The following is a 25,683-nucleotide window of genomic DNA, read 5'->3' as shown; positions in this document are numbered from 1 at the left end:
ACTTCCCCAAGTACCCTCCCAGTCTCCAGCCAAATCAGTTATGTCCTGAGCTTGATTTGGTTATTTTGGAGGAACATCAGATTTCTTCGGGCCTTCTGCACCTAGAGCTTTGCTGGTGAGGTTTGCCTTCAGGATCCTGCAACTCTACTTAGTAACTCTAAAGGATTTCTCTTCTGTGAACTGTTCCATCATGCTTCCTCCCTTGAAGCTGTATTAAATGAAGTCTGCTGCTGAACTAAGACTGTGCTGTTTTAGAAATAAATATCAAGAAAAATATAGATGAGTACAGGAAGAATAATTTTGTCCAGATTTATAGCTTGTAGTTACAGGCAACTCCCTTGTCTTCTGAAAACATCTATTTTTATGAAGTGAACTTTGTAAGTACTTATTCTTCTTTAACACAAATAGTACTGAATATTTCATATTCACTCCTCCCAAAAATAAAGAAGGAATAATTCTGAAAACATGAGCAAAGCGATATGAAAAACCTGGTTCCTTCTCTCTTCTGTGTCTGCTACGAAAAACAGCCCATAGAAAACAGGAAAGCTGAACATACCCATGCTCTGGTTTTCATCATCTTGGTCAATAAAGACATGGTCCATCACAAAACTGAGAAGTTCTGACTGGAGGCCTGAATCTGGATTAAACACCAAAGGCTGAAGACCTTCTCGACCTCCAGTCATCAGCTGATGACTAAAAATCATCAAGAGATCACAGAGCAGCATGAAAGCCTGAAAGGTAAAAGAGAATGAATGCAGTAAGGAGTGTAAGTAAGTATAAAATAAAAGACCATTTATCTAATTTCCAGATAGCTCCTGCTATTATTAAATGTCCTTCTTTAACTGTACTCGGCTGTGGTTGTTTGTGTGCTGTGAAAAGTGCTCATGCTGGATTCCCCTAACTTTAAAATGTTATGCCTTTGGTGTGTTTACTACCTCTCCCATGTCCAGGATGATCCGTATTTAACTTTCATTTCTTCTCTATGGAAAGAACGCTTAAATCTACCTCTGATCCAATGGCTGTAACCAAATTCGCAGTAAAACATCTCTTTTGATAAACAGTTAGAATAGTCAAACAAGGAAAAAAAATTAATAACATTATGAGGGAAAATCCAAGAGTAGCCACTGTCAGATCCCAAAAATATAGAGAAGGAGCTGTACGCAAGGAAATCCTTGCAGAATTTTGTCAACAATTCTCTGCAAAAAGAATCAAGTAACTCTGCGTAGCTTTCAAATCTAGATAAAAGCCAACCAGGGCAGAATTTTCAATGATTTATGCTCATTACTATCATGCCCTCGTTACCTGAGAACAGAGAAAGAAGGCAGTTATTAATAACTTTATCCGTGTACTCCCATGCACAAGAACAACACGATTTTCCCCAGCGGCTCATGCTGGAATGCCTCAGCCAGCTGCGTCCATTTGCATTGCACTCACCACCTGAGCACCTTTCAGAAAATACTTTGTAATCATCTTAGTTTCTCCATCTTTAACCTCAGGTGCTGAGAACTGAGAAAGAGAGGAAGGTTCAGCGTGTGAATGTGCAGAAGACCTATGCTGGCCGTGCCGCTCTCGCCCCGCAGCCCGCAGGATCTCGGTGGGGGCCGTGCCCGTCACCATGCCCAGGTACGCTGCAGGCCAGAGGCATTTTCAGCTGAAGAGAGACGGGACAGCAGCTCTGACAGATGCATAGACTCCAACCTAGGCTTTGATTCAGCCCCATGTTCGCCCTCTACAAACAGCTGAACAGTCAGAGAGTTACATGTGTGTTTAAACATATTTTTGAACTGAGTCGAAGGTAAAGTAGCGAACGAGAGCAATCTGTTTTACAAACCTCCAGAACGAAATCTCTGGGAACGCTGAACTTCACAGCAGCTCACTGATGCCTTGAAGTAAGTTCTAAAATCTGAATGAGCTGTACTTCAGCAAGAACAGAACGCAAATCATTGCAAACCGTATTCTGCTTAGACTTTGGAGACATGCCAATATTTGGGATTTTTCTGCACTGGATCCAAAGAGTTGTGATTCATTTCAGCGCTGACTCACCTGCTCTAAACTCCTTTGATACTCACTAGAATTTAATCTAACGTAGACTTCTAAAAAAGAGCATATGAATTATGCCCTGAGAGTGCTTATTTCTGTCCAATATAAAGACAGCAGTGGACTCAGATACAGATGTCTGTATCTCATAGATACATCAGTCACAGGAGATTTATTTCACTCACTTAGTCTAGGAAAATTTGAAATGTTTGAGACCCGTTTCTATAAATACTTAATACTTTTTTCCCCCTCCTCTGACATGTACATTGATCTTCTCTGGAAAGAATGTATAAATTAAGAAGCAAAAATGGTAGGGAGACAATATAATTTAGGCAGAATTAGGAAGAAAATCCAGTAAAACAAAAGGATTAAGGAACAGTCCTGCCTTTCCAGAAATATTCTTTTTAAGGAAGAAAATTAAAAAGATCAAAGTGTCAGTTGGAAGGGACCTGTGGAGTCTCTAGTCCAACCTGCTCTGTTTGGGACACCTGCTGTCTCTAGGTCATGGCTGTGTCTAGCTGAGGTTTGAAAGCATCCACAGAACTGCAAATGAGCTTGTAAGAAAAGTCTAAATTACCAGTGTAAAAAACATCGTGGCCACTAATAATAAGAGAATAAAAACACGTTAATATATATCAAGAACAAAAACACCGCAGCAGTGGGAAGGATGATTTACCATTTGTTGACGCAGAAGAGGCATTAGTGTTAGCTTATGCGAGAGTGGTTGGCATTTTCATGAAGCTGGATGATATTTTCACATTATACAATATTAATAAAATAAGCCAAGAGTAACTACTTACATTAAAAAACAATTACTGAAGTTAAATCTGCTGGAAGACAATGACACCTCAGAGTCTTTTAAAAATACGTGAACTAGAAACATCTCTGAGCTTTTAATATTTATATTTATCAGCTTGTAGAACATAGTGTAAATGCCAAGCAGAGCTATCTTCCAAAAACATAAAACTGTCTTCTAAGAAGTATTATCTTTAACAAAATACGGGCAAAAACCACAGGAACGTTAGTTACAGTCTTTGCAAAATCTTGGAAGGTCTGATGCAATTTGCAGACAACGAAAAGATGCCAACAGACTTGATATAAATCAGCATATATTTACAAAATCTCAGCAAGCAAACCAGCTACTGTTTTTGCAGAGACTGCATATTATTTCAACAAATAATTTGATTTGTTTTATTTCAATTTCTAAATACACATAGCAGAAGCTTCCCACTCCATGTGAGCACAGCTTTCCAAAAATCTAAACCAAACAATTGGATAATTACACTGAACCATTAAAAAAAAATCTGATACCTTACTATGTAATTATACTTCACATATATACTTTTGGCATATGTGTGCAGAGAGATGCACGCACATAAGTTTTCAGTCACCCTACCAAACAGGGAAGCACAGCAACCTAAGCTATAATAATTAAATTGATGAGAACCCAAAAAACCTCCAGATCTTTATATTTAATAAATGTAAATGGCTATTTGATTTCTCAAGGAGACATAACTATTTGTCAAGTGACAATGTTTGCATAGTGTGAGAGGACACCAGATTCGAGTGTTATTCAGAGTATTTTTGGAAAATCAATTCATTTTTTTCTGCTAGAAAATACCCAGTAGCATGACCTGTACTGCAAGAAGCCTTAATTTTCTCCCATTAGCCACAACATAAAATAGAGATACAATAATTAGTATTCACCACTACATTTAACTGCATTATCAGAATAATGAAATAATGAAATATCACCGAGGCTTAGATTTTTCCAGTTTAGCTTCAGGCATCTGCCTTTGGCAGGCAGGAAAGCAGTCACTCTAGACTCCCTGTTAGTCAATAACGAGGGGAAAAAAATCCAGAAATATACAGATAAAGACCCAGCTGATCTGAGATCTCAACCACCCTCTAGAAGTGCCTATCTCCATCTGTTAATACAGCAAGTGTCCAAAGGAACAGGCTTTATTTTAGGTGTTTGAGTTAGATGCCTAAAGTTACAACAGTTGGACGGGAACCCAGGCATCCAGGTGATCCTGATGTTCTATCACACGCGAGTTTGACACCAGCTGTGCTTTGAAGGTGCTTTTAATACAGCTCTTGCTATGGAGCGTTCGCTTTTATTTAGACAGATGGCACACAGGACTTTAGGCTTGGTACAGTGTCGTCTTTGAGTTTTCCTACAGTTTAATATTCACGTGTTTGTAAAAGCATGTGACAGACATTTTTCCATACCTGTTCTTTGACCGGAGTGTTGACATTCGATAGACACTGCTGGCAGACAGCCAGAAAGGATTTCACAGTTTTCCTCAATACCAACAGGTCCTCCTAGAATAAACATTAAAAAATATTAATAAAAGGTTGCTACGAAAAAGCAAAATAAAAAGATGGTGATCATTTCATACATCCAACCTATAAACCAGCCAAACAAAAATGGAGAGGCCCTGAAAATATACATTATATTATATACATATATACAATATATACATATATATACAAATATTCATACAGCACAGAGTAAAACAAGTCCTTAATTTTCAGAGGAATGACACAAGGTTTCCTTGTAACAAACAATAATAATAAAACAATACATTCCTGAGTTAAAATTCTCTGTATTTTATATTGAATGTAAATTATAAATGTTTCAGAACAAAAGTTTAATACATCAAGGTCGGCTTATCTGGTGGTTTACAATGAATTCTGTACTCAGATAAATCAACATGGACAAAAAAGTGAATTCCCAAGGAATGTCTCAAGTTCAACAAAAACATTCTCCTAACTGCCCGCAGACACGGGAAACGTGCAGGCAGATCACAGAAATCTGGTTACTTAGGGGAGGAGGAGGGAGGCTTGTTGGTCTGGAGAAAGAGGATTTGTGGGTGGAGGAGATAAATGAATGACTGCTGTTGATAATCTGGATCTAGAGACAAGTGAGGCGCATTGCAATGTGGGTGCCAGAAGCGGCAGGTTCAACAGGAAAGCTGTCTGCCTTCATCTGGGGGAATGAATGCTGTACCCTGAGGAATTTTTGGGGATAACGAGATAAACTAGTGAAAACAAATCAAAACAAAATGTAAGATACTGGAGCATAATCCTAAGAATACAGCAAATAGCCACACGGAAACAGCAGAACAACTACACAAGAACAAGAACCCTCCCATGTGAGAAGCAAGGAGTGCCTCCTTCATAACCAAGGAACACACTGAAAATGGACACAGCTAATTGGCACATATGGAAATAGTTACTTTGCTTACATCAGTAACAAACCAAACACTGAGAAGAGAAGAGAAGAGAAGAGAAGAGAAGAGAAGAGAAGAGAAGAGAAGAGAGAAGAGGAGAGGAGAGGAGAGGAGAGAAGAACTTGTGACTGGTGACTTTGCGTTAACTCCCATTTTTGTCAATGGACTGGCTCTGTCAGCACCGGTTCCCAGATCCTGCTGCTCCGTGTTGCTCAGGCGATACGAACGCTCCCGCCCCACGGCATCTCTCCAGCACCCAGAGCTCCTCCCGTGCTCCTCCACCAGCAGTTCTGCAGGACGACAGCACTTCTCACGTGCACCTGCACCACTGCTCCAGAGACCTCTCCCCTCCCAGTTTCCACCATCACTGGTCTCGTGTAAGGAAGGGATCACGCCAGCCACAGACTCACACCACGACTGCTGCTGCTCCGGCAGACGTTCCCCACCACACCTCTATCAGCTCTCCCACGGCAGACAGCGTGCCCGACAGAGCAACGGCCAGCCTGCAGCTAAAGAATCCACAGAGTGCATATGCAGCATCTTCCCTGCTAAAAATGCCAGGTTTTCATTATGCTGGCTGTTCAGCCCGTGTGTCTCATTTCTCGTTTTAGCTTTTTATTGCTTGCTGTCGTAAGATCTTGTCACTCTTTGTTTACTGTGCAGCCTTTTTGTGGTCCATGTGTCCCTCCCGTACTGGTTCACAGCAGAAGGCAGGTCTGCACGCGTGCTGAAGCACCCCAAGTGTTCCCAAACCTCTGAACCTCTTCTAGTTTTAAATGGAGTGAGTGTGACTGGACGCTGAAGGTCTGTGACCCACCTCACCTTCCTACTCCTGATGGATTTTCCTCTGATAATGTCAGCAAGGATCCCTTTGTGCCACCGCCCCACCCTGTGCTGTTCTGAGTCCCAGCCTTCCACTCATCAGCCTTCTTATTCCCAGACAGAAGCCTTCCATCTGGCAGCATTCAAATGCCTCTTTGTTTTTTCAGCTGTATTTTGTTTAACAGTTGATCTAGAACATCCACATTTTCAATGCCTTCACTTTCCATGACGATTGGTAAAACTATCAGGTTTTAGCAGAGAACGATCTCTTCTGGAATGCACCAGAAGCTGTGTGACGATTTCCTACTTACAACTTTTTTCTAATATACTGATCAGCTTTGAGCTTTTGAATGTGAATTACATTCAATTCACACATTCACCTGAAGTGCAATGTGGTACCAATGTCTTACAGAACCTGGTATTTCAGCTGGTTTCCTTGTCGGTTGAAAATGCCATCTTCTCAAGAACAGATCTGTTTGTTCCTCCCGGTCTTATCTCTTGGCCACGTTGGTTCTGTCCGTCGGCCCTGTACTGTCTGTGCTTCCTCCCAGCCAGTCCAAGATTTTACCTGGGCCTGACACCAGGCTTGTCAGCTGTTACACAACCATCTGATTTACATCTTTAATCACTGGGATTGCAAACACTTTGATAACTTCCTGCTTTCCATCAGAATTGTCTCCCATTTAGATGTCAATGAACTCAACAGTGAAACTAAAGCCTATGACAAAATCCTATATAAAGGTTAAAAAGTGAATGAGCACGTTTCCCATTTTTCTTCCTGTCAAAGAATGAGTCACACGTAGGTACACATTATTTATTATCCTCTCTCGATGGCATGACAAAGATTCATGCTGAAAAGTTACAGACAGCAAAAGAGAGCCTGACTTGACAGTGCAACAGAGACATCTGGAACTTTTCTAAATTTGGAGAAATCCCCAGGCTATTACAGAGTACTATTTTTTTTTATTTTCAAAAGAGGAAATGGGAAGAAAAAAATTAATTACATTTTTCAAGTCTTTTACCATTCTCAGAGGCACAGCCAAGGCTCCTAACGTGTGATGACCTGACATGCTGGCTTCACTGGTGTGAAAAAATTTTACCATCCTCTTGGTTGCCAGGGTAAAACCATGGGACCACACTGTGAACTGGATCCCTAAAAGTGACCCAGGATAAAAATAACCCTTTCCTGACCTGTACAGCGTAGTATCTTAAAATGTAACTAGCCCATGGTAGGAACACGAATGAGCCACTAAAAGCAAGGACGTGTATTGGCTTTGCCACCACTTGTAACTGAACAGCTGTGTTCACAAGACTACTCTCTAACATTCTTCAGTTATTTTCTAGCTTTAAATTGAAGCTTTTTTTTTTTTTTCTTCCATTGAAGCCATTTAGAAATGCTGTCCTTTTGCTAGGTTCATCTACAAAAGCCGATGTTTTTCTTCCTATTTTCCCACCGCCTTTCCTCTAAACTAATAATTTACAGAATTAACTCTCCTTGCAACTCCAACTCTTCACTGAACTTTACAATGGTCCAGAGCCATTACTTTCAACTGGACCGTGGAACACGATCCAACCTTTCGCACCTTGTGACTCCTTTTCTTCCCTTTAGCATTTTGTGCTTTCTTTCACTGTGCCCATATAAATATGAAAAGACACCAGGTCACTACGTTGTTCTTTAAATCCCCTCTATAATTCCTCTGCCCACTCATCGCTTTGCAATAGCTATGCATTTGCCTGGTCTGGCTGCTGCTCATTCCAAACTGTTTCACCTCTGTCTTGCCTCTGAATGTTTGCTCCTGTCCTGGTTTGGGCTGGGACAGAGTTCACTTTCTTCCCAGCAGCTGGTGTGAGGCTGTTTGGGTTTGTGCTGAGGAGAAGCTGATCACACACTGATGGGCAGAGCTGCTGCCAGGACAGTCAAGGACTTTCCAGCTTCTCTGCTGTGCCCGTGTCTGCAGGGGCAGGAGGAGCTGGGAGGGAGCACAGCCAAAGTGACCAGCCCAGGATTTGACCTCAGGTTTAGGACTGAGACCCAAACTGGCCAGTGGTCTGTTCCATATCATATATGGCATACCCAGTACCTTATGAGGTGCTATCCGGAAGCACTCTCTCTCTCTCTGGCTCTTGTCTTTTCCAGGACTGTGGCTTCGGGACAATCTCTGCTCCAGGATGGCTACCTGGGAACAGGCTGAGCCTCAGCCATCGGGTGGTGAGCAGTTGCAATGTGCATCATTCATTTGTGTATTTGGATATTATTTTCATTATTATTTTCAATGTTACTGTAGTTTAGTTATTAAATTGTTCTTATCTCAACCTGCAAGCACCTTTTCCCTTTAATTCTCTCCCCCACCCCTGGGAGAGGGGAGGGTGAGTGAGCAGCTGTGTGGTATTTGTTGCTGCTAGCTGGGTTTTAACCACAACAGCTCTATTATTATTATTATTATTTTTTTTTTACTGTTCTAAGATTTTGGACTCTATTCTTCTGCAAATATTTCGTTTTCATTACATACATGTCCAGTGCACAGCACAGTGGTGCCAGGCACCTGGTTTATTGAACACATGAAGAAATCCAGATGGAAGCAACAACTGTACAATCTAATCCCCAATCTTCTACCTCAAGACTGTACTTGCTCCCCAAGATCTACAAACAAGAGAACTCCTGCTGATAAATTACCAGCTTTCTTTGAAACCATCCTCAAATACTTTTTCACGTGAAGAATGGTTTCTCTCCAGGCTACAACTGACCTCTCCCATGGACTACACAGTACAAACCACTCCCGCCCAGTACACTGCTGTTTACCACGAACAGCACTTGTGTGCTTACCAACAGCTCACACTGTCATAGCCTCAGCCTTCTCTGAACATGTACAAGAGGAAGACCAAGGATTAGAGAACTAGACTGTGGATATTTCAAGGCTTACATATCTCATTCTCACCTGCTGCACCCTTCCTTTTAGTAATCAATTTTTCCTTTCAGATTTTAGACACCAAGATGACTCCACAGTATGCCCTTTTTTTTTTTTTTTCCCCCACAGGCTACCTTGAAAAAGGGTTTTAAAATAACTCTGCCCCAACTCCATGCTGTATTTAATTTAAACTGGTGGAATCTTTGTTATTGGTCAGAGAATTTGGACTTCCTTACTAATTCAAATAATCAGTAATTACCACCCTTCTATTAAAATGTCTTTGAAACATTTTTTATGCTGATACCACTTCCTTAAATTCTATGATCAAAACTTTAATCTACAAATGATATTACACAGTGGGAGGAAATCTGCAGAGCACCCTCGTGGTAACAGCCTGGATAAACAACAGCTGATATGATGAGAACACAAGTGCAACAGTGCCTGTGAACACACACCTAACATGACCTGCTCGGAGGGGGCGCTTGCCTAAAATCTGATAATGCTAAGAGGAAAGTTAACAATGGATTTGCATAAAATGGCCAGATTAACCAGTAACCAGGAGACTACCAAGCAACATTTGAGAAAAGAAGGAGCTGCCTTGTAAAGAAGTATAAAAGCAGCATGAAAAGCTGTGATCATGGAGAGGAACTGTGGGGTGGAACAGAGCAGCAGCCAAACCGAGTCAGACACTCCAACACTCCAGCCACCGCTTGGGCCTGGGGGCACGTCCTCCCAGCTGGAAGCTGGAAGCAGCCTGCACCCATCTGAAGGTGCAACATGCAGGAACCCACCCCTCTGGTGTGTGTGTGACTGTGGAGTGCTCTGTGGGCATGGGCACACGGGAAGCTGGAGCACCCACGCACCCAACAGCAGCCACACGTATGTGCGGGATCTCACGCTCCCAAAGGGCAGTGGGTGGTACCTCCCACCTCCCCTGAGAGCCAGGGTGTGAGCCTGTAACTCCAAACTGCGTGGGTGTCTTGGGGAGGGGATTAGAGTGACTTGGGAACAGCCACAGAAGGGTAGTTCGAAATTGCAGGCAGTCACAAGGATTATGAAGTGCCTAGCGTTCTGGTTTACCTGCTGTATAGTTGATACTTATCCTGGAGATGTGCTGCACTGACTGCAGGTTAACTGTGTGTTGTTAATGAATCAATGAGCTGACTTGATCCTAACTTGATTTAAACTGCAAGAGTCCATAGTTTTTCCCTGCCACATGTCTAAAGCCTATAAACCAACACGCCTGGCCTTATATGGTCAGCCGTAACCCAAAACATACCCAACAGCTGTAACGTAAAGCACCTCTCAGAAAGCAATAACTGTGTCCTGGGTTTGTGCACAATGCCCAGGACACTTTCCAAACAACAGCAATCCTCTTAGGAGAGAGGGTGGATTTTTGGAAGAGCCATCTGAACACACACATACACACACAAAAAACAACCCCAAAACCCAAACTTCATTCCAAAAAGATTCTGTTCCCAATCGTATACTCCTGTTGTCATGTATGGCTGTACCCTAGAACCAACACACAAAATTACTAAGCAATTTTGAGCTCTACTCAAAGAAGAACTTACTTTGAAAGGAATCTTACCAGAACCACCCATCCCACCTGCAAACTCCCTGCAATAACATGGACACCTCTTGGATGCAGAGCACCATTCATCTTAATCACACCTGATGATGAAATGCAAACCTTGCCAATGTATGCCCACTACTACCAAAATAATGTTTCCCACAGAAACATTAACACCCTTGAATTTTGCACCTGCAATTCTAAAATGTTAATATACTTTATCCTGTGCACTGACTGCCTACATGGTAACTAACCAGGTGAAACAGAGCAGCTACGTTTTGCCAGCTGGAACTCAAACAAACGACCCAGCTGGCAGCAGATGAACGTTTCCTATAAATCAATCCCTCCATCTCTGATCTCTCAGCCTGGATGCTCAAGGGAAATCTAAAAAAATCATCTTCTAAATACCAGCCTGGGAACAAGAATTCATAAATCTAAGGGATACAGAAAAAAAAAAGGACCCAAGATAAGTTTTATGACATATTATAAATTCCCTTCTCCCCATTAGCCTTTTCATCTTTCATCTTCTTTCCCTTCCCCGCTATCCAGCTCCTCCTGCCCTCCCGGTACCTGCCTGAACTACCTTGCCTTCCCCTGCTCCCACTCCCCATGGGCAGCAATGACCTTTTCCTTTTCTTTCAGAGGCAAGTTTACCTCATCCGTATCTCAACAGAAACCAAGCAATTGTTTTCAGCTTGTATTTGGTTTGTAATCTTCTGCTTTTATTTCAAACCTGAAAGGTTTCTGTGTCCACAAGCTTCTCTGATTTTACCGCTATATCCATTGGTCTGCTAAAGACAGCACTGCAGCCCACAAACCATCACCTCCCTCTGTCCTCAGATGGTCACAGCCACAGCAAAGGAACACCAGAAGGCTGGACGGACCCACACATTGACATGCTGGGTCAGAAATGTTTGTTGCAGTTTTCATACCGTTCCAATTTGATATATTACTTTTGAAAAAGCCCTAGAAAGACAGGATGTTGGCCTCCGGTTGAGAAAGGAGCTAAGGAAAGGTCCTGGAAAAGTTAAGAACAACAAACAAGTGGTCCTCACTGCACTACATTTGCATGCACTTACTTTTTGTTTGTAATCGCCACTGCTGGTAACCTTGCATTTGTATTTAGCAACTTAAGTGATGTAAGCAAAAGGTGAGCAAGGTAAACGCCCAGAAGTGTGAAGCTATCTGTGGTGTACAGACCAACACATTGCCCACAACTCCTCGGTAAGTACTGTCAACATCACTCACGCGTTCCTGCAAACTGCTGTACTCACAACACAGTGCATTAAATATTCTCAGTAATAAAAATATAAAAATCAGCTAGTATCAAATCCTGATAAAGACAAGCTTCCACTATTTGTACAGCTTATTTAGACATGTGTGGGATGTTAAACAGATCTCAAAATATTGAAGAAATCAAAACACCAACATTTTATATCTGGTTCACAATGACATAAAAAGACTGCACGGTGAGTGGAGTCACAGAGAACCAGGTCTAGTGCCTTTTTAGGCAAGCTGTGTTTCTTCAGAAAAATCTGTATGGTCAAACGCCTACTTACTTTGGAAGGGGAGCCTTCGGTGATCTTCACCAGCTGCCAGAGAATCGAGTAATGGGAACACTGCAGCGCCTGAACGACTATCTGTAACAGAGGGAACACAAAGAACCCAGCACCCCAGAAATACCAAGCACAACAGTAAAGTGTTTCTAAAATTTATAGTGCATTTTGGGGAGAAGAACAGGAGCAGCTCTTAGGCAGTACTTTTTATTTTCAAGGATATTATGCTTTTCCTTTGTCAGTTTGGTGCAATAAAAAAGTGTACTACTACAGGTGAAAAAAACCAAACAAACCAGTGTCAAAACAGTGTCAATGCTTGGAAACAGAACAGAAAACTGTGCGTTAGGGTACAACGAGAGGTGATGTCACAGCGTGACGGCAGTACAACCAACATCTACATATCTCAGTTCAAAAACATGTGTTTAAATATCTCCAAATCTGACTTCACTAGCGAAAGAGTCTGGAAATTTGTTCTATTGCCAAATTAACATGTGACCCAATTTCTAAAAAAAGGGAGAAAATACAAATTTCCTCATGGAGAAGACTAGGCTCAATATTTATGGTGCCCATAAAAGCATCCATTGTGTCTTTTAAAAATTTCAAATCTATATTAGGTGCTAAAAATTTCAAAAACTTTTTGGCTTGAAGATGCTTCCAATGGTTTGCGGTTCTGTGCAGAATAAATTAAGTTTGTAACAGCTCTCATCACTTCACAAGATACCTTTTTGAAAGATCTCACTAAAGACCAAACCACTCCTTTTCAGTGAACTCCTTCTAGTGGACTGGGGAAAGAAACACTGAGGAGAGTTCAGATTTCAGAACTTTTTTCCCAAGATCTTACAGAAGTATTTGGGGAGCCGTATCCTTGTCAAAGCCAGACACTGAAGATGGCTGGTAGCTGCCTGGACAGTTTTTATCTGCTGGCCCCTTCCCTCCAGGTAGCACAATTCCACATTAAGTACCAACTGCGGAGACAGCAGAAGGTCCCCCAGCTTAAAGCCGTGACTTTCACATGGCATGTGGCTACGCATCCTCCGTATGGTCCTTTTCAGAAAACACTTTTACAGAATTTCAAGAGAATTGTTTTTTCTAAACGAAGTTGGGTTAGAATTAACAACTGTCTGCTAACTGAAATCAAGTTATAACTTAAAATGTGCTTAAATACTGGAGTAGGCAGTCTGCAGTTTAAACGGGGATCCTGGGAGAATCCTAGGAGCAAACAAAGTCCAAGATGTGTCCACTAAAAGAACTCCCCTGGAAGGGCTGGCCAGCATCCCTGCTAAATATTGTTCTTGCTTCCTGGTTTTCATTAAGCTTCCATGTTACCTTCAATGCACAATAATAATTTGTGATAATTCTAATTGCAGCCAAGGTTTACAAATGTTGGGTTTCACTGTAAACATCATGATTCACGCATTGCTTTTCACAGCCAGGAACATCAGTTATCCCATACTTTACTGATGAGAAAGGTGAGGCAAGTAGCTCAAAAATCACTGAATTCAGAATTTTTCACCTCCTGGACAGTGTCTCAATGCAATATAAATTTAATTCAAACCTCCACATTTTTCCTAAATAACCGAAGTCTAGTGCATTAATCTTCTGAATTTCTCTATGACTAGACTCTCCAAAACCGTGAATCCCCAGAGGATGCAGCGCAGGTGTTGCTAACCCTACCTGTTCTGGCATCGCTCCATGTTCAATTCCAGTTCTGAGCAACCTGTAGCAGTTACTGAACAGATCCCATTTGGTGAGATCATGAGCACTACAACGAGAGGTAACAAAGAGAGATTAGTTGCGTTCCTCCAAACTCCACCACGGCAAGAACGCAGTCTGACCTGGCAGCTCAGTGAGTGACTTGGTGTTTTTGTGAAGCGGAGACAACTCAGCCTGCTGCCAGAGCAGCTGCACAATCAGTTCTCCCCACACTAAGAGCAGAAGCTAGGCTTTCGGGTGATGGAGGAAAAGTGTTTTACTACACGGGATTTTTGTAGGGAGGAGATAAACTCTCTGCATACCACACATCTCTAAAGATTACTTGAGTGTAGGCAGAAGCTCCTTCTCAGTGTTGCCTCTAAATCACCTTTCCTCTTTGTTTCTAAACTTGGTCAGAACTCCAGAAGGCACTTCTCTGGCATTGCAGCAGAAACTATGGCCAAACTCTAGCAATATATACTGAATTAAAAATGGCTTTAAGCAAAATAAAGTTATGTATTTTTCCACTGTATCATTTGGAGATAAACAACATAGATTATCACTAGATAGTAAATATCCTGAAAACATCTAAAGTAAGACAGCATGATATACATGTATCTGAGACAGAGATGGTCTGCACGTTTTTCTGCAGTGGAATTAAACTGAGTTAATTTGAAGCATATTATAAAATGTTTACAAAAGAGCAAGCCACCTCAGAATAATCAGAAATTTGTTAATTAAAATACTCACCCAGGGGAAGGGATACTCAGACTGAACTGGCAAGTCTAAATCAGATAAAGCAGTGTCTTGCATGTGGCTCCCTTTCATCCCAGCACCATCATCACCAAAATGTGATCACTTTTCCCACCCCTTCGTGTCTGCCCTGCTTTGGAGCTGCCTGACTTTGTTTAAATAATTAACTACCCTCCTCAGCCAGAAAGAATAATTCCCTAGTTCTGCAATGGACAGAGGCCGAACTCAAGACTTTTTTTTAAACCCCTGGTATGGAACGCTGCCCAGGCTGGAGTGTGTGAGCTCTGGAAAACCGCCCTGATGAAAGTTTCACAGAAAATGTGACAATGAATGCCCTTGTGCTGAGAGCAAGTCAAGTATGCACCCTGGGGAGGTGTTACTAAGCCAAGGTGCATCTTGACTTCTAACTCAAATCCATGAAGAAAAACAATAAGAAAACTTTAAAAAAGGGAAACAAAAATGTAAAAATACCCCCTGCCCCCCCTTAGATTCTGGATGGTCTTTGAAGTATGGCAACAAAATGTTTCATATATAAATTACAGGCTGTCAGAGAACTGCCTCTGACTAGTGATACTAGGCACAGAACCGCTGCTTCAGCAAATCCCAGGGTTGCTAGCAAGGAAGGGTTGTAGCTCCTTAATTACAGTGCTGTAATTAAAGCAGTAAAATTTCCTTGGTGTGCAGAGACAGATATCAGCATAGATTATCTGTAGGATAATACAAAAGGGAAAACGGTCTCATTTCTGCCTTTTCACTTAGGAGCCCTCCACGGCAGGCATGTCCCCTCGCCCCGCAGCTGGCAGCACCTTTGCTCTAAGCCTGGCCTCACAGCTCATCTCAGGAAGAGCTTGTAAGCTTCCAAAGCTGAACAATTCTAACTATATACAAGTTGCAGAGGGCTTTTCAATATAAACTTCCTTCAAGAAGACCCTTCACATGAAATCTAGGCATATTCTGGTGCACTTTTGTCTCTTTCGAACTACTTTACAATCAAAAGGCTAGTTATAAAAGTACCTTCGACACAAGACAATTCTGCACAGAGGTTCAGATTGACATAGAATGAAAATTCACACAACACAGAATTTTTCCTTAGTCCCTCCCACGTCAGAGAGTCTTCATGGATTACAGAAGACAAGGCCCAACATTTCATCAAAGGTCTCTTTTCATCTCCAGGGACAGCACTGTCTGCCAGGGCACCTTTCTGCCAGGAAGTAGCCAGATGAAGTAAAGGTACCAGTTCCACAGTGCTTCTGAAAGCCTGGAAAGAAGCCGCCTAGAAAACCTCCTTTTAGAAGAGGTGTTCTCTCCATCCACAAAACTGATTCTCTTTTTAAAGAAGCACAAAACGCGAGAAGCTCTACGTTAGGCTTTGAACAGCTACGCTCCTTACAGTTTAATTCCTCTACTGAGGTTTCATTTACAATCATTTCTACTTCTTCTGGATGTAACGAATTTCTGAGGAAGTTAGTCTGAAGGATGTACTAGTCAGCTACGGGGAAAAAAGGTTAAGCAAAGGGTTTCTGTAACAGGAAGAGAAGATCTGCTGGTCTGACCACGGAATTGCCTATCTTGGAAGTGTCCCAACAGATCAGGCTTATACTGATAAAAACTTGACTCGTATCTAGAGAGTTACTAAAGCCGCTGCAGGCTTACGGAGTCAAGTTGGGAGGCAGAAGGAATCAAATCCCATACCATACCTGAGGACTACTGGACAGTGATACCAACAATCCTGATTTCCAAATGTGAAACAGCGTTCTATATACCAGACAGCATCAGAAGGGCACATCCAGAGTAATGGAGATGATGCCTGAGATTCATGTGTCTTGTGAATTAACTGAAGTAATTAAGTAAGAAATGCTGCTATTTTGCAGCATTCAAACTGCTACAGCACTGATGTGTGAAAGCTCAGTTGAATTGGGATGGAGTCAGTACAGAAAAATTGTCTGCATGTACTTAAGGACAGAAAAAAACCCTATAAATATCAGTGAGACCCTGGCAAAAAGAGAAGCCCAAGTATATACTCCAGGTGTTCTATTCAGAAGACCTCAAGAAAATTTATTACATTCTGGAAACATGGAAGGAAACATGGCAATGATGAATTTCATTTGTACTGGAATACTGATATCCTTGTTTGATGAAAAGACATGAATTAAAGAGTGCACTGTGAGCCCTTTATTGTCATGACCCTCTCGGAAAAAGGATTAGCTCAGGCTTGGGAAATCTCAGTAGAGAAGCTTTTTGGTCCAGAATTCTGGTAATCCCCTACCATGTTTTTTCCAACTTGCTGGGCTTCTTTTTCTTAGAATATGAAGCAGCAGCAACTACCAAGGAAACACAAGCGCAGATAAGGTTGAGTGGAACTTCTCTCACTGGAAGAAGAGAGGGACTTGCTTCTTTTCGAAGCCTCAGCAACTACTGTATCAGTACAGTTTCACAAGATCTGAAAGGTAACAGTTGTTAGCCTGCAATTTCAACTTCTTCCATTGATTTAGTTTCTTTTGGCTCCCAGTTGATGACAGAAAACGACAGGATCAGAAAGCAGCCCCTGTTCTTCGAGACGAGAACGCTCAATGCGAGTTTTGAGGATCCTAATCTCATAGCTAAAGGTTTGTCCAAAATTCCATCTCTGATGGTATGATTGTTTCCTTTCACAAAGAAACCACATCAGATGTAACATTCAGTGCAGTAATGAAAAGATTTCATTACTTTATATGCAAGCAGATATTAATTAGAAATTCCCATTGAACTATAATAATAAATAACAAATCAGATGAGAAATAATACACAGCTGGTCTTCAGCTCTTCAGATTTGATTCTTTTTTCTTTCCTATTTTTTTGGAAGGTGAAGGTACACGTCCCTGCCCCTGATTTGTGTGTCTTTCTACAAAGCTTTCTTTATAATCTGGATTCACTCTCTTAATTTTTGGAACCCTAAAGGAAAAATATATCTGGGAGATTCTCAAAAAAGCCTTAAGATTTGTGCATCCTTCTTGGACGTGAACTACAGCTTTCATCAGTCCTCTCGGGAAAGGCAGAAGTGGCTCCAGTGTGTTACCAGGGCAACTGAAGACCTAATTTGCATTGAACTACGGAAATTAGTAACGATTTAATGATCTCTGTGGGACTCTCCTTGGGTGGAAACAAAGAGCAGATATTGCAGAACCATTTCATACAATGATCCAATGCAGGATTCAGGATAAGTGAAAACTAAGCACAGAAAAGAAAGAATGAACTCACTAAAACCAACTGGCATAAAAGAGGTGGGAGAAAGCAAGGTCCTCTCCCATCTCGTGATAAGGAAGAAATTATTTGTGGCTCTCAGCCATCTGCATATGAAGCTTTCTCACAGGCTGACCAGGACCAATTACTTCCTACAGCTGACAGGAGGGGATGATGAGGTCTTTGTGCTGTGCTCCAAACCCTACAGTGCAGGTGACATTCCCCAGGTTGCTCTGCATGTTAGGAGGGCACCTGCAGGTCTGACTGAGAGCAGCAGAACCCTGAGAAGCTGCTGCCTGGTTCCACTGGGCTCGTTCACCCCACGCTTAATGAAGGAGTTTCTGTGCAATCCACACAGACCTTCCCAACAACGCAGCTAGAAACTATTCCTGGCATTTCTGCAGGAAGAGAATGCATCCTACAGACCTCTCACTACAAACTATTGACTATTAATACTACCGCTACTACTTATTTACATAATTTTGAGGAGAAACACCTCAAAGACACAAGAAACTGTGAGAAACAGGCTCTCCGAAGCCGAGGCTCAAAGCGAAGACCTGGCCAGCATCCACTGGTGCTGGAGATAAGAAGTGTTCCCTGTGCGCTGACTGCCTTGTCACACAGGGAGCACAACATTTATTTAGTGAAACACTCAGAGGTGTAAAAGCGCTTAGTGTAAGGGATGGTACGCCACTTGCACACCAAATCTGTAAAATTAACGGCATTAACTCAGCAAGGACCCAGGCTAATCCAAACAGCTATACTGAAAATGCCACTAACCATCTGTCAATCTCTGGTTCATATTTCAGAGCATATATATTTTCTCATTTCTTAACACTAGACATCACCTGATACTCACTGAAATTATAAAATTAACATAGTAAGTTTTTGAGGGAAAAAAAAATCACCTACTTGTGAAAAGAGGTTAACCTCTTTAACGTGGAGAGCACATTGTATATGTCATCATCATCAGCTTCTTCTCCCTGCAAAGGAAAGGCAATCCATTGAGAGTTCAGCAATCCAGCAGAGGACACTACTGCACGCGGAGGAGCTCATTTCCTTGAGGGCTTATGTTGACACCAAAACTGATCCCAAATTTTCCAAATACTTTCATCTAGATTCCATAATAATAATATTTAAATAATTACTGCATGTCACCAGGAAATGGGCAAGATCACCTGACAACACCCAGCAGTACTGCCGTGTTAATACTCAAAGCAGTATCCTCCAGCAGCAGAGGTCATTCCCAAGAATAAAATCTGAGTTCTGCCTTTTACAAAAAGGACTGAACTGCAGTTTCACCATCAGCTGACGAACACGCTACATGAGTAAAGCCAAAGGCTTGCTTTGCTCCACACCAGAAACCTGCAGATGTCAACAGCAAGTTTTTTGAAGTGATGAGTGGAAAAATTGCTTTCTTCTCCTGTTTTCACGCTGCTTACTGCATTACACACTGCAAGGCACGGCAACTGCATCCTGTGTGCAGACTGACACACACTCCTAACTGGAAGGTGTTTTTTTAAATTTAGATTTTACAAATCTGAGGAATCAACAGTCCAAGAATGAATATTGCACAATTAAATCCAAACTTTTAGTTTAAATTTAATTTTATCTTTTTGGCATTTTAAAATATCATTATCCTAAAATGTTACGCAAACCGAACAGCAAATTCTCTTAGCGAAACAAGTGGAAATGAGGTACTTTCAAAACTTATTTTTTCCAGCAACTTTCTGAAACAAGAAACCCACTTACAATGATTCTTCTCCATTTCATTTTGATCATATTTTTCCATCTAAAAGCCCAACAATTAAGACATTTTTCTGCCTTCAGATGCAATTGTCAATCAATGTTTCTCTCATTATCAACCTAGGGGGAAGCCACAAAGCAGTGGGATACTTGCTGGGGTACAAGTATGTGCATTTTTTAATGTAAAATATCTTTTAAATTATGAAATAGACTTATTAAAATTAATTATTCCACCTAGCATCACCCAGCAAAGAGTATCACAAAGGCCAAAATTTCAAATCCTTGCTACCACTCTTCTTTCTTACTTTCTCCTACTTTTGCCTTGGTTTTGTCTCTGCACCTTTCTCTAAGACACGTCTGACCTCCACACTCCCTTTTCCTTAGAGATTTAAACCTCTTAATTCTTCACTTCTCATGAGACTTCCAGACACAGCTTTTCTTTATAATCCTCCGTCCTCATCCCTCTCCCATGCAAGTGAATACACACAAAGATCACAAGCCCTCACTTGCATTTCTCCACTCCTTCCCCAGCTGGGTGACGGAAGGGCACACATCACAAGTATTTTGGTATCACTGGCCCATGTTCGTGCACGAGCCCAGTCTTTGCTCCCTGCCCAGCAGCTCCAGTGAACCCTTCAGGGCTTTTTGCATGAGTACTGTGTACAGAGAGGGGAAGGGAAACGGAGCGGGAATAAGCAGCTACCGGCTTCCTGATTCAACAGCAGTTAGTAATAAAGGAAAACTGCAGGAAAAAAGTTTTTCTCCTCTAGTTCATTTCTCCCGAGAAGACCGGTGGGAAGTTGTTTACGAACCCCAGCATCTCACTGCTCTTACCCGATTCCCCTTGGGTAAAGGTGAGGCTGGAGAGATCTATCAAGCAGTGGCAGAAAGCAGAAGAGAAGGCTGCAGACCCATGCAGCACACCGAAAATACGGAGTGTGTTTTCTGAACTCCCGCAGCACCCACGTGCCTCTAGTCTAGAACAGCTGGACTGCGCCAGCTGTGCTTCACTGGCATACCTGATCCAAAACGGGCTGGGGCGGGAGAGAGGCAGGTTTCCAGCCTCCTTTCACCTTTGCTGATTGTCGTGCTGCAGCACAGCTCTCTGAGGCCCAGAGACCACCCTGCCTGTGGAAGAGGACTCCCCAAGAAGGACTTCTGAAAACACACGGCTGGGGGCTGTGAGGTGCAAAGGGAAGGCCAGCACGGGATCTCCTCACACCAGAGATCCCAGAACAAGAGACCGACGCGAGAGTGAACCAAATGTGACACTAATGGGACTGCTGGCTTCCAGAAGGGTATGTGGATGACAGAAAAGCTGCTGACAGAACTAGAGGACTGGTTCTTGCCTCGACTCCTCTTCAGAGCTGCTGCAGGGAGGAGAATGGGTCCGTCAGAGAAAGAGCAGCGGCTGTACAGCAGGAGTGTTCCTGTACTGGCTAACTGAGCTTGGGATTCTGGCTGAAAAAGAATGACCTGTCGGTGTCTCAGCAATGCTAACAAAATAGTGAGTGGATCGTGGGTGAAACCATCCAGGGAACAGCACACCACCTCGGAGCCCTGCATAGATGCACGGATGAGCACACAGCTGAACAGTGTGGAAACTTCCAGGGGGCTCTTCCAAAAAAGCTGCGTGTCACAGAATCACAGAATGTCAGAGATTGGAAGGGACCTCGAAAGATCATCCAGTCCAATCCCCCTGCCGGAGCAGGACACCTAGATCAGATCACACAGGAACGCATCCAGGCGGGCTTTGAATGTCTCCAGAGAAGGAGACTCCACACCCTCTCTGGGCAGCCTGTTCCAGTGCTCTGTCACCCTCACCGTGAAGAAGATTTTCCTCATATTCAAGTGGAACCTCCTATGTTCCAGCTTGAACCCATTGCCCCTTGTCCTGTCACTGGATGTCACAGAGAAGAGACCTAATTTCTGTTTGTTACAGTGGCTGCTACACAACTGTCCCCAGAGAGCACAAACATGGCACTTGCTTTGGAGAATTTCCAAGAATTTCCATAGTGTAGCCAGCAGGAGCGGGGCAGGGATTGTGCCCCTGGACTCGGCACTGGTGAGGCCGCACCTTGAATCCTGGGGTCAGTTTTGGGCCCCTCCCCACAAGAAGGACATTGAGGGGCTGGAGCAGGTCCAGAGAAGGGCAACGGAGCTGGGGAAGGGTCTGGAGCACAGGGCTGATGAGGAGCGGCTGAGGGAGCTGGGGGGGTTCAGTCTGGAGAAGAGGAGGCTGAGAGGAGACCTCATCACTCTCTACAGCTGCCTGAAAGGAGGGGGCAGTGAGGGGGGTGCTGGGCTCTGCTCTAAAGGAACAAGTGATGGGACAAGAGGAAACGGCCTCAAGTTGCGCCAGGGGAGGTTTAGGCTGAAGATTAGAAAAAATGTCTTCACTGCAAGAGTGCTCAGGCATTGGAACAGGCTGCCCAGGGCAGTGGTGGAGTCACCATCCCTGGAGGGGTTCCAGAAACGTGTGGATGTGGTGCTTGGGGACATGGGTTAGTGGGTTGGGTGGTGTGGGGTTGACGGTTGGACTTGATGATCCTTGAGGTCTTTTCGAGCCTTAATGATTCTGTGATTCTATAAAACGAGAAAGAGCTGAAAGGAGATATTTTCATAATGTCTCACAACAAGGCAGTGTAACAGACATGGCAAGTCAGTGTCCAGAAACTGGGATTCCACTTGCTTCTTGTTTTGATTCTTGAAAAAACCTATAGGTACTTTCTTCCATCTGGAGGCAAGGCAGTGTGAATGAGACGCTTTTTGCTGACCTGAACTTGGGTGCGGAGACTTAAGCTGAAGATTCTCCAAGAGCTAGGCTTGGAGAAACAACAAAGGAGAGTGGTCCCTGCATACAGAGCCAGACTGAATCCTGGTGCTGGATGTGTGGATAGTGAAAAACGTGAGGACCTCACCCGAGTTCCTAAACCTCTGTCAGTGGGTGCCGATGGAAAGTGAAGGCCACTCTTTATGGGGATGAGTTGCTGGACATCTGATGTGGAGAACTTGGCTGGTTCTGAAGGTGGATGTTTGCGCTGGTCCAACGTTAGCCCTTTTTGCTACCTAAGTCAGCAACAGATTCCCCAAGGTTTTTGTCTCAGAGTTTTTGGTGAGGTGAGGTGCTTAAAAAATCCATGGCTATAAAAACAGAGAGCCAAGACACGTCAGGTGGCATTAGCTGAAAGGATTCCCTTGCCATGCACAGATGGGCAGAGACATAGCAGAAATTCTGGAATGTCTTTTCAGATTCTGCTCAGAAGTTTCTGAGAAAGTACACATAAAATGGCAGACAGGTAAACAGCAAAGCAAATGTATTCTATCAAAGAACGTACAGTGGCACACTAACTCCTCTGGGTTGTGGAGCACTGGCTTCCCGCATACACTGCCTTTTTTACTCGTGTACATTCCTACAGCAACAGAAAAAAATGTATTTACTCTGCAATGTGACGGGGCATATATTCAGTATGCCTGTATGTGGCATATTACTTAAAGACAGAAAAAAGCTTATCTTCTTTAACATGCAAGTCTAAAACAGAGACTACAGCTTAACTTTCTATAAATGTACATCAAAAATTCAATGTATCTGCCACAGTGCACTGCATGACTAGAAGAGTGAAGAAAAAGATTCATGCAGCTCTTATGTTTAAAAATCATGAGAATTACAACAAATAAAGTAGTGCTACAGAAAATTAAATTGATGTAAAGCAAGAAAAAATGAGTGAGGTTTCTATTCGTATTTAATGTATTCTGTCTTATGCATTTTGAAGGATAAATTCTTACAAGTAAAACCCAGGTACCTCCAGGTTTCAGACCTGTATCTTTATTTCATTCTTTCCAGAGCTCTTTCAATATGCTGTTATAAATATTTTACTAAATCCTCTCTTCCATTCAAGGCATAATCCAGTCTTGATTCTGGCAGCATATCGATTTGCAACTACTGGAAGCACCACAAGCATTAATGTAAATGCACCTTTCCCTGCATTTTTCATCAGCTTTCACCCATTCATCTATTTAATTTCTTTCGTAGACTGTTTAAATACTAGACTAAATTTTCAGAAGCAAGATTGTTCCGTGGTCTGTGTTTTACAGCATCAATGGTTTGCAGGCTTAATGTCTAGTCCAAGGGATTTTCTACATGGAGAAAGAGCTCCAAATAATTATGAAATAGTTGCTGCTGAACTACATCTTCAGATGGGTTTCATGACTTGGTAAGAATGTTTTTCTGCAGTTTATCATAATGTATGGTAGGTAGTCTAATTAAATTCATTTTAAGAAAACAAACCTCCTGCAGTAGGTCCTCTACAGAATGGTTGAATCGATCCACAAATTCATCAATAAGCTGGCTGTGGGCAATGTCAACTCTGTTCTGGATTGTATATTCCTCACTACAGAGTATGCTGTAGGTTTTGCTGCAGGCTTCGAGAACATCCGATTCCACATGCTTTTCCACAACAAACTTAATCTGTTTCAGTAAGGCATCCAGATGCTGTAGATCAGAAAAGAAGTTCAGCTTTCACCTTACCTGAACAACGAAACTCAAAAACAAAGTAATTCAAGGAATACACCCATTCAAGGTTAGATTACTAGCATGCCAAATGAAGGCACAGTGCTGTCTGACCAGAATAGTAATCAGAGACTTGGAAGCAACCAGACTTCTTGCCCAATGTACTATACCTTTTCCATTCTGCCCGTGCTGTAGATTTCCAGATCAAAATACTGAGGGATCTGCAGGAGATTTGCAACCTTCTCGGCATCAGCAGAGTACTAGAACATCATTGAAACAATATAAAAATAGTGAAGTAAAATAAACACCTACACTACAGAATGAAAAAGTTTAAAGACGGTTGTAAACACCAGTGAGAGATTTACTTTGTTGAAAAATGTACCTTTGATAGCAACAATGGAAGTGCAATAATGAAATGCTCAGTCAATTTATTTCTGTCATCTATCTGAGTTTTTCTTTCTTTTGCTGTCAAGACCTGCAAGTGATCAAAAATAGCTAAAGTAAATACAGTTTCTGCATATAGCATTCATTATTTTCTCTAAAGTTTGTATTACAAACAAAAATCCATGCAAGTATATTTTTAATAAATCAAAAAAAGAGGGAATAAAAAACTCAAACACATTTGGACTGAAGAGTGATTAAATGGGAGAACCATGTGTCCTAAGAAGCCGTGCTTGAAAAGGAAAATACCACATCATCCAGCATGATATTGTCTCGACACATCAACATTTTTTAAGGATTGAAATTCAAATCTAACCCAAGTCAGTGGAAGTTTTGCTATTGCTTCCAAGTGAATTGAGCTGTGGCTTTCACACATTAAACAAAGCGTTAATCTAAAACCTCAGGGCGAAACGAAGTATAATGAGGAAAACCAAAATCAAACCACACTGTAACAGTGATTTTCATAAGAGGATTCATGGCCTTGTCTCTAAACCGGAATGCAATTCCCAGTGAGAGCAGACATCCAGGTTCACAGAACTCAGTTACAAATTCCAGTGACAGACACACTGACGCTACTAATGCTGTCATAGCAAAACCACCACGAAACAGGGAATACAGAGACAATAATCACAACAGCATGCTTCATAAAAGCTTAGATCTGGCTTCTTGGCTTCACAAAAGGAGGAAAACAAAAAGCGATAATTATTAAATAAATAAATTTATTTGAAAACAAATAACGATAATAAAGAATACAAGTTAGCTGATGCTGTATGCATAGCAAAGCTGCCAGACTGCACAATAAGGGTTACAAGCTGAAGCCAGGGAAGAAACTACTCCACAAGAATGTGAGTGCATCATCGAAACTCTGCTCCCATTTCAACTCAGAGATACACTAGCGAGATCATGAGAATGTGACAAACCTCTACTGACAAGTCAGAGATCCCTGCAGTTACCATCCCACAACTCATGATCTAACTGAAAAGAAGCAGAAGCTGAATGCCATACCTACATCTCTCTGGGAGTGTGGAATCATAGAATCACAGAATCATTAAGGCTCGAAAAGACCTCAAGGATCAAGTCCAACCGTCAACCCCACACCACCCAACCCACTAACCCATGTCCCCAAGCACTACATCGACACGTTTCTGGAACCCCTCCAGGGATGGTGACTCCACCACTGCCCTGGGCAGCC

The 25,683-nt window shown here is 42.3% G+C and overlaps 1 protein-coding gene across 1 annotated transcript in view; it reads right to left on the bottom strand.

Moving 5' to 3' along the window:
• Positions 1 to 25,683, bottom strand: part of STAG1 (stromal antigen 1) — a gene marked incomplete at its 5' end in the record, with an annotated part of 71,487 nt that overhangs the window by 22,172 nt on the left and 23,632 nt on the right. Inside the window, 8 exons of the mRNA XM_010087987.1 lie at positions 557 to 731; positions 4,270 to 4,362; positions 12,134 to 12,214; positions 13,805 to 13,892; positions 18,707 to 18,777; positions 23,829 to 24,032; positions 24,221 to 24,310; positions 24,433 to 24,525. Of these exons, the coding sequence (XP_010086289.1) occupies positions 557 to 731; positions 4,270 to 4,362; positions 12,134 to 12,214; positions 13,805 to 13,892; positions 18,707 to 18,777; positions 23,829 to 24,032; positions 24,221 to 24,310; positions 24,433 to 24,525 (895 nt within the window). The remainder of the gene's footprint in view (positions 1 to 556; positions 732 to 4,269; positions 4,363 to 12,133; positions 12,215 to 13,804; positions 13,893 to 18,706; positions 18,778 to 23,828; positions 24,033 to 24,220; positions 24,311 to 24,432; positions 24,526 to 25,683) is intronic.

The sequence above is a fragment of the Pterocles gutturalis genome, unplaced genomic scaffold (genome assembly GCF_000699245.1).
Source record: "Pterocles gutturalis isolate BGI_N339 unplaced genomic scaffold, ASM69924v1 scaffold42026, whole genome shotgun sequence".
Taxonomy (NCBI): Eukaryota; Metazoa; Chordata; class Aves; order Pterocliformes; family Pteroclidae; genus Pterocles; species Pterocles gutturalis.
This window is presented reverse-complemented; position numbering and strand designations above follow the sequence as displayed.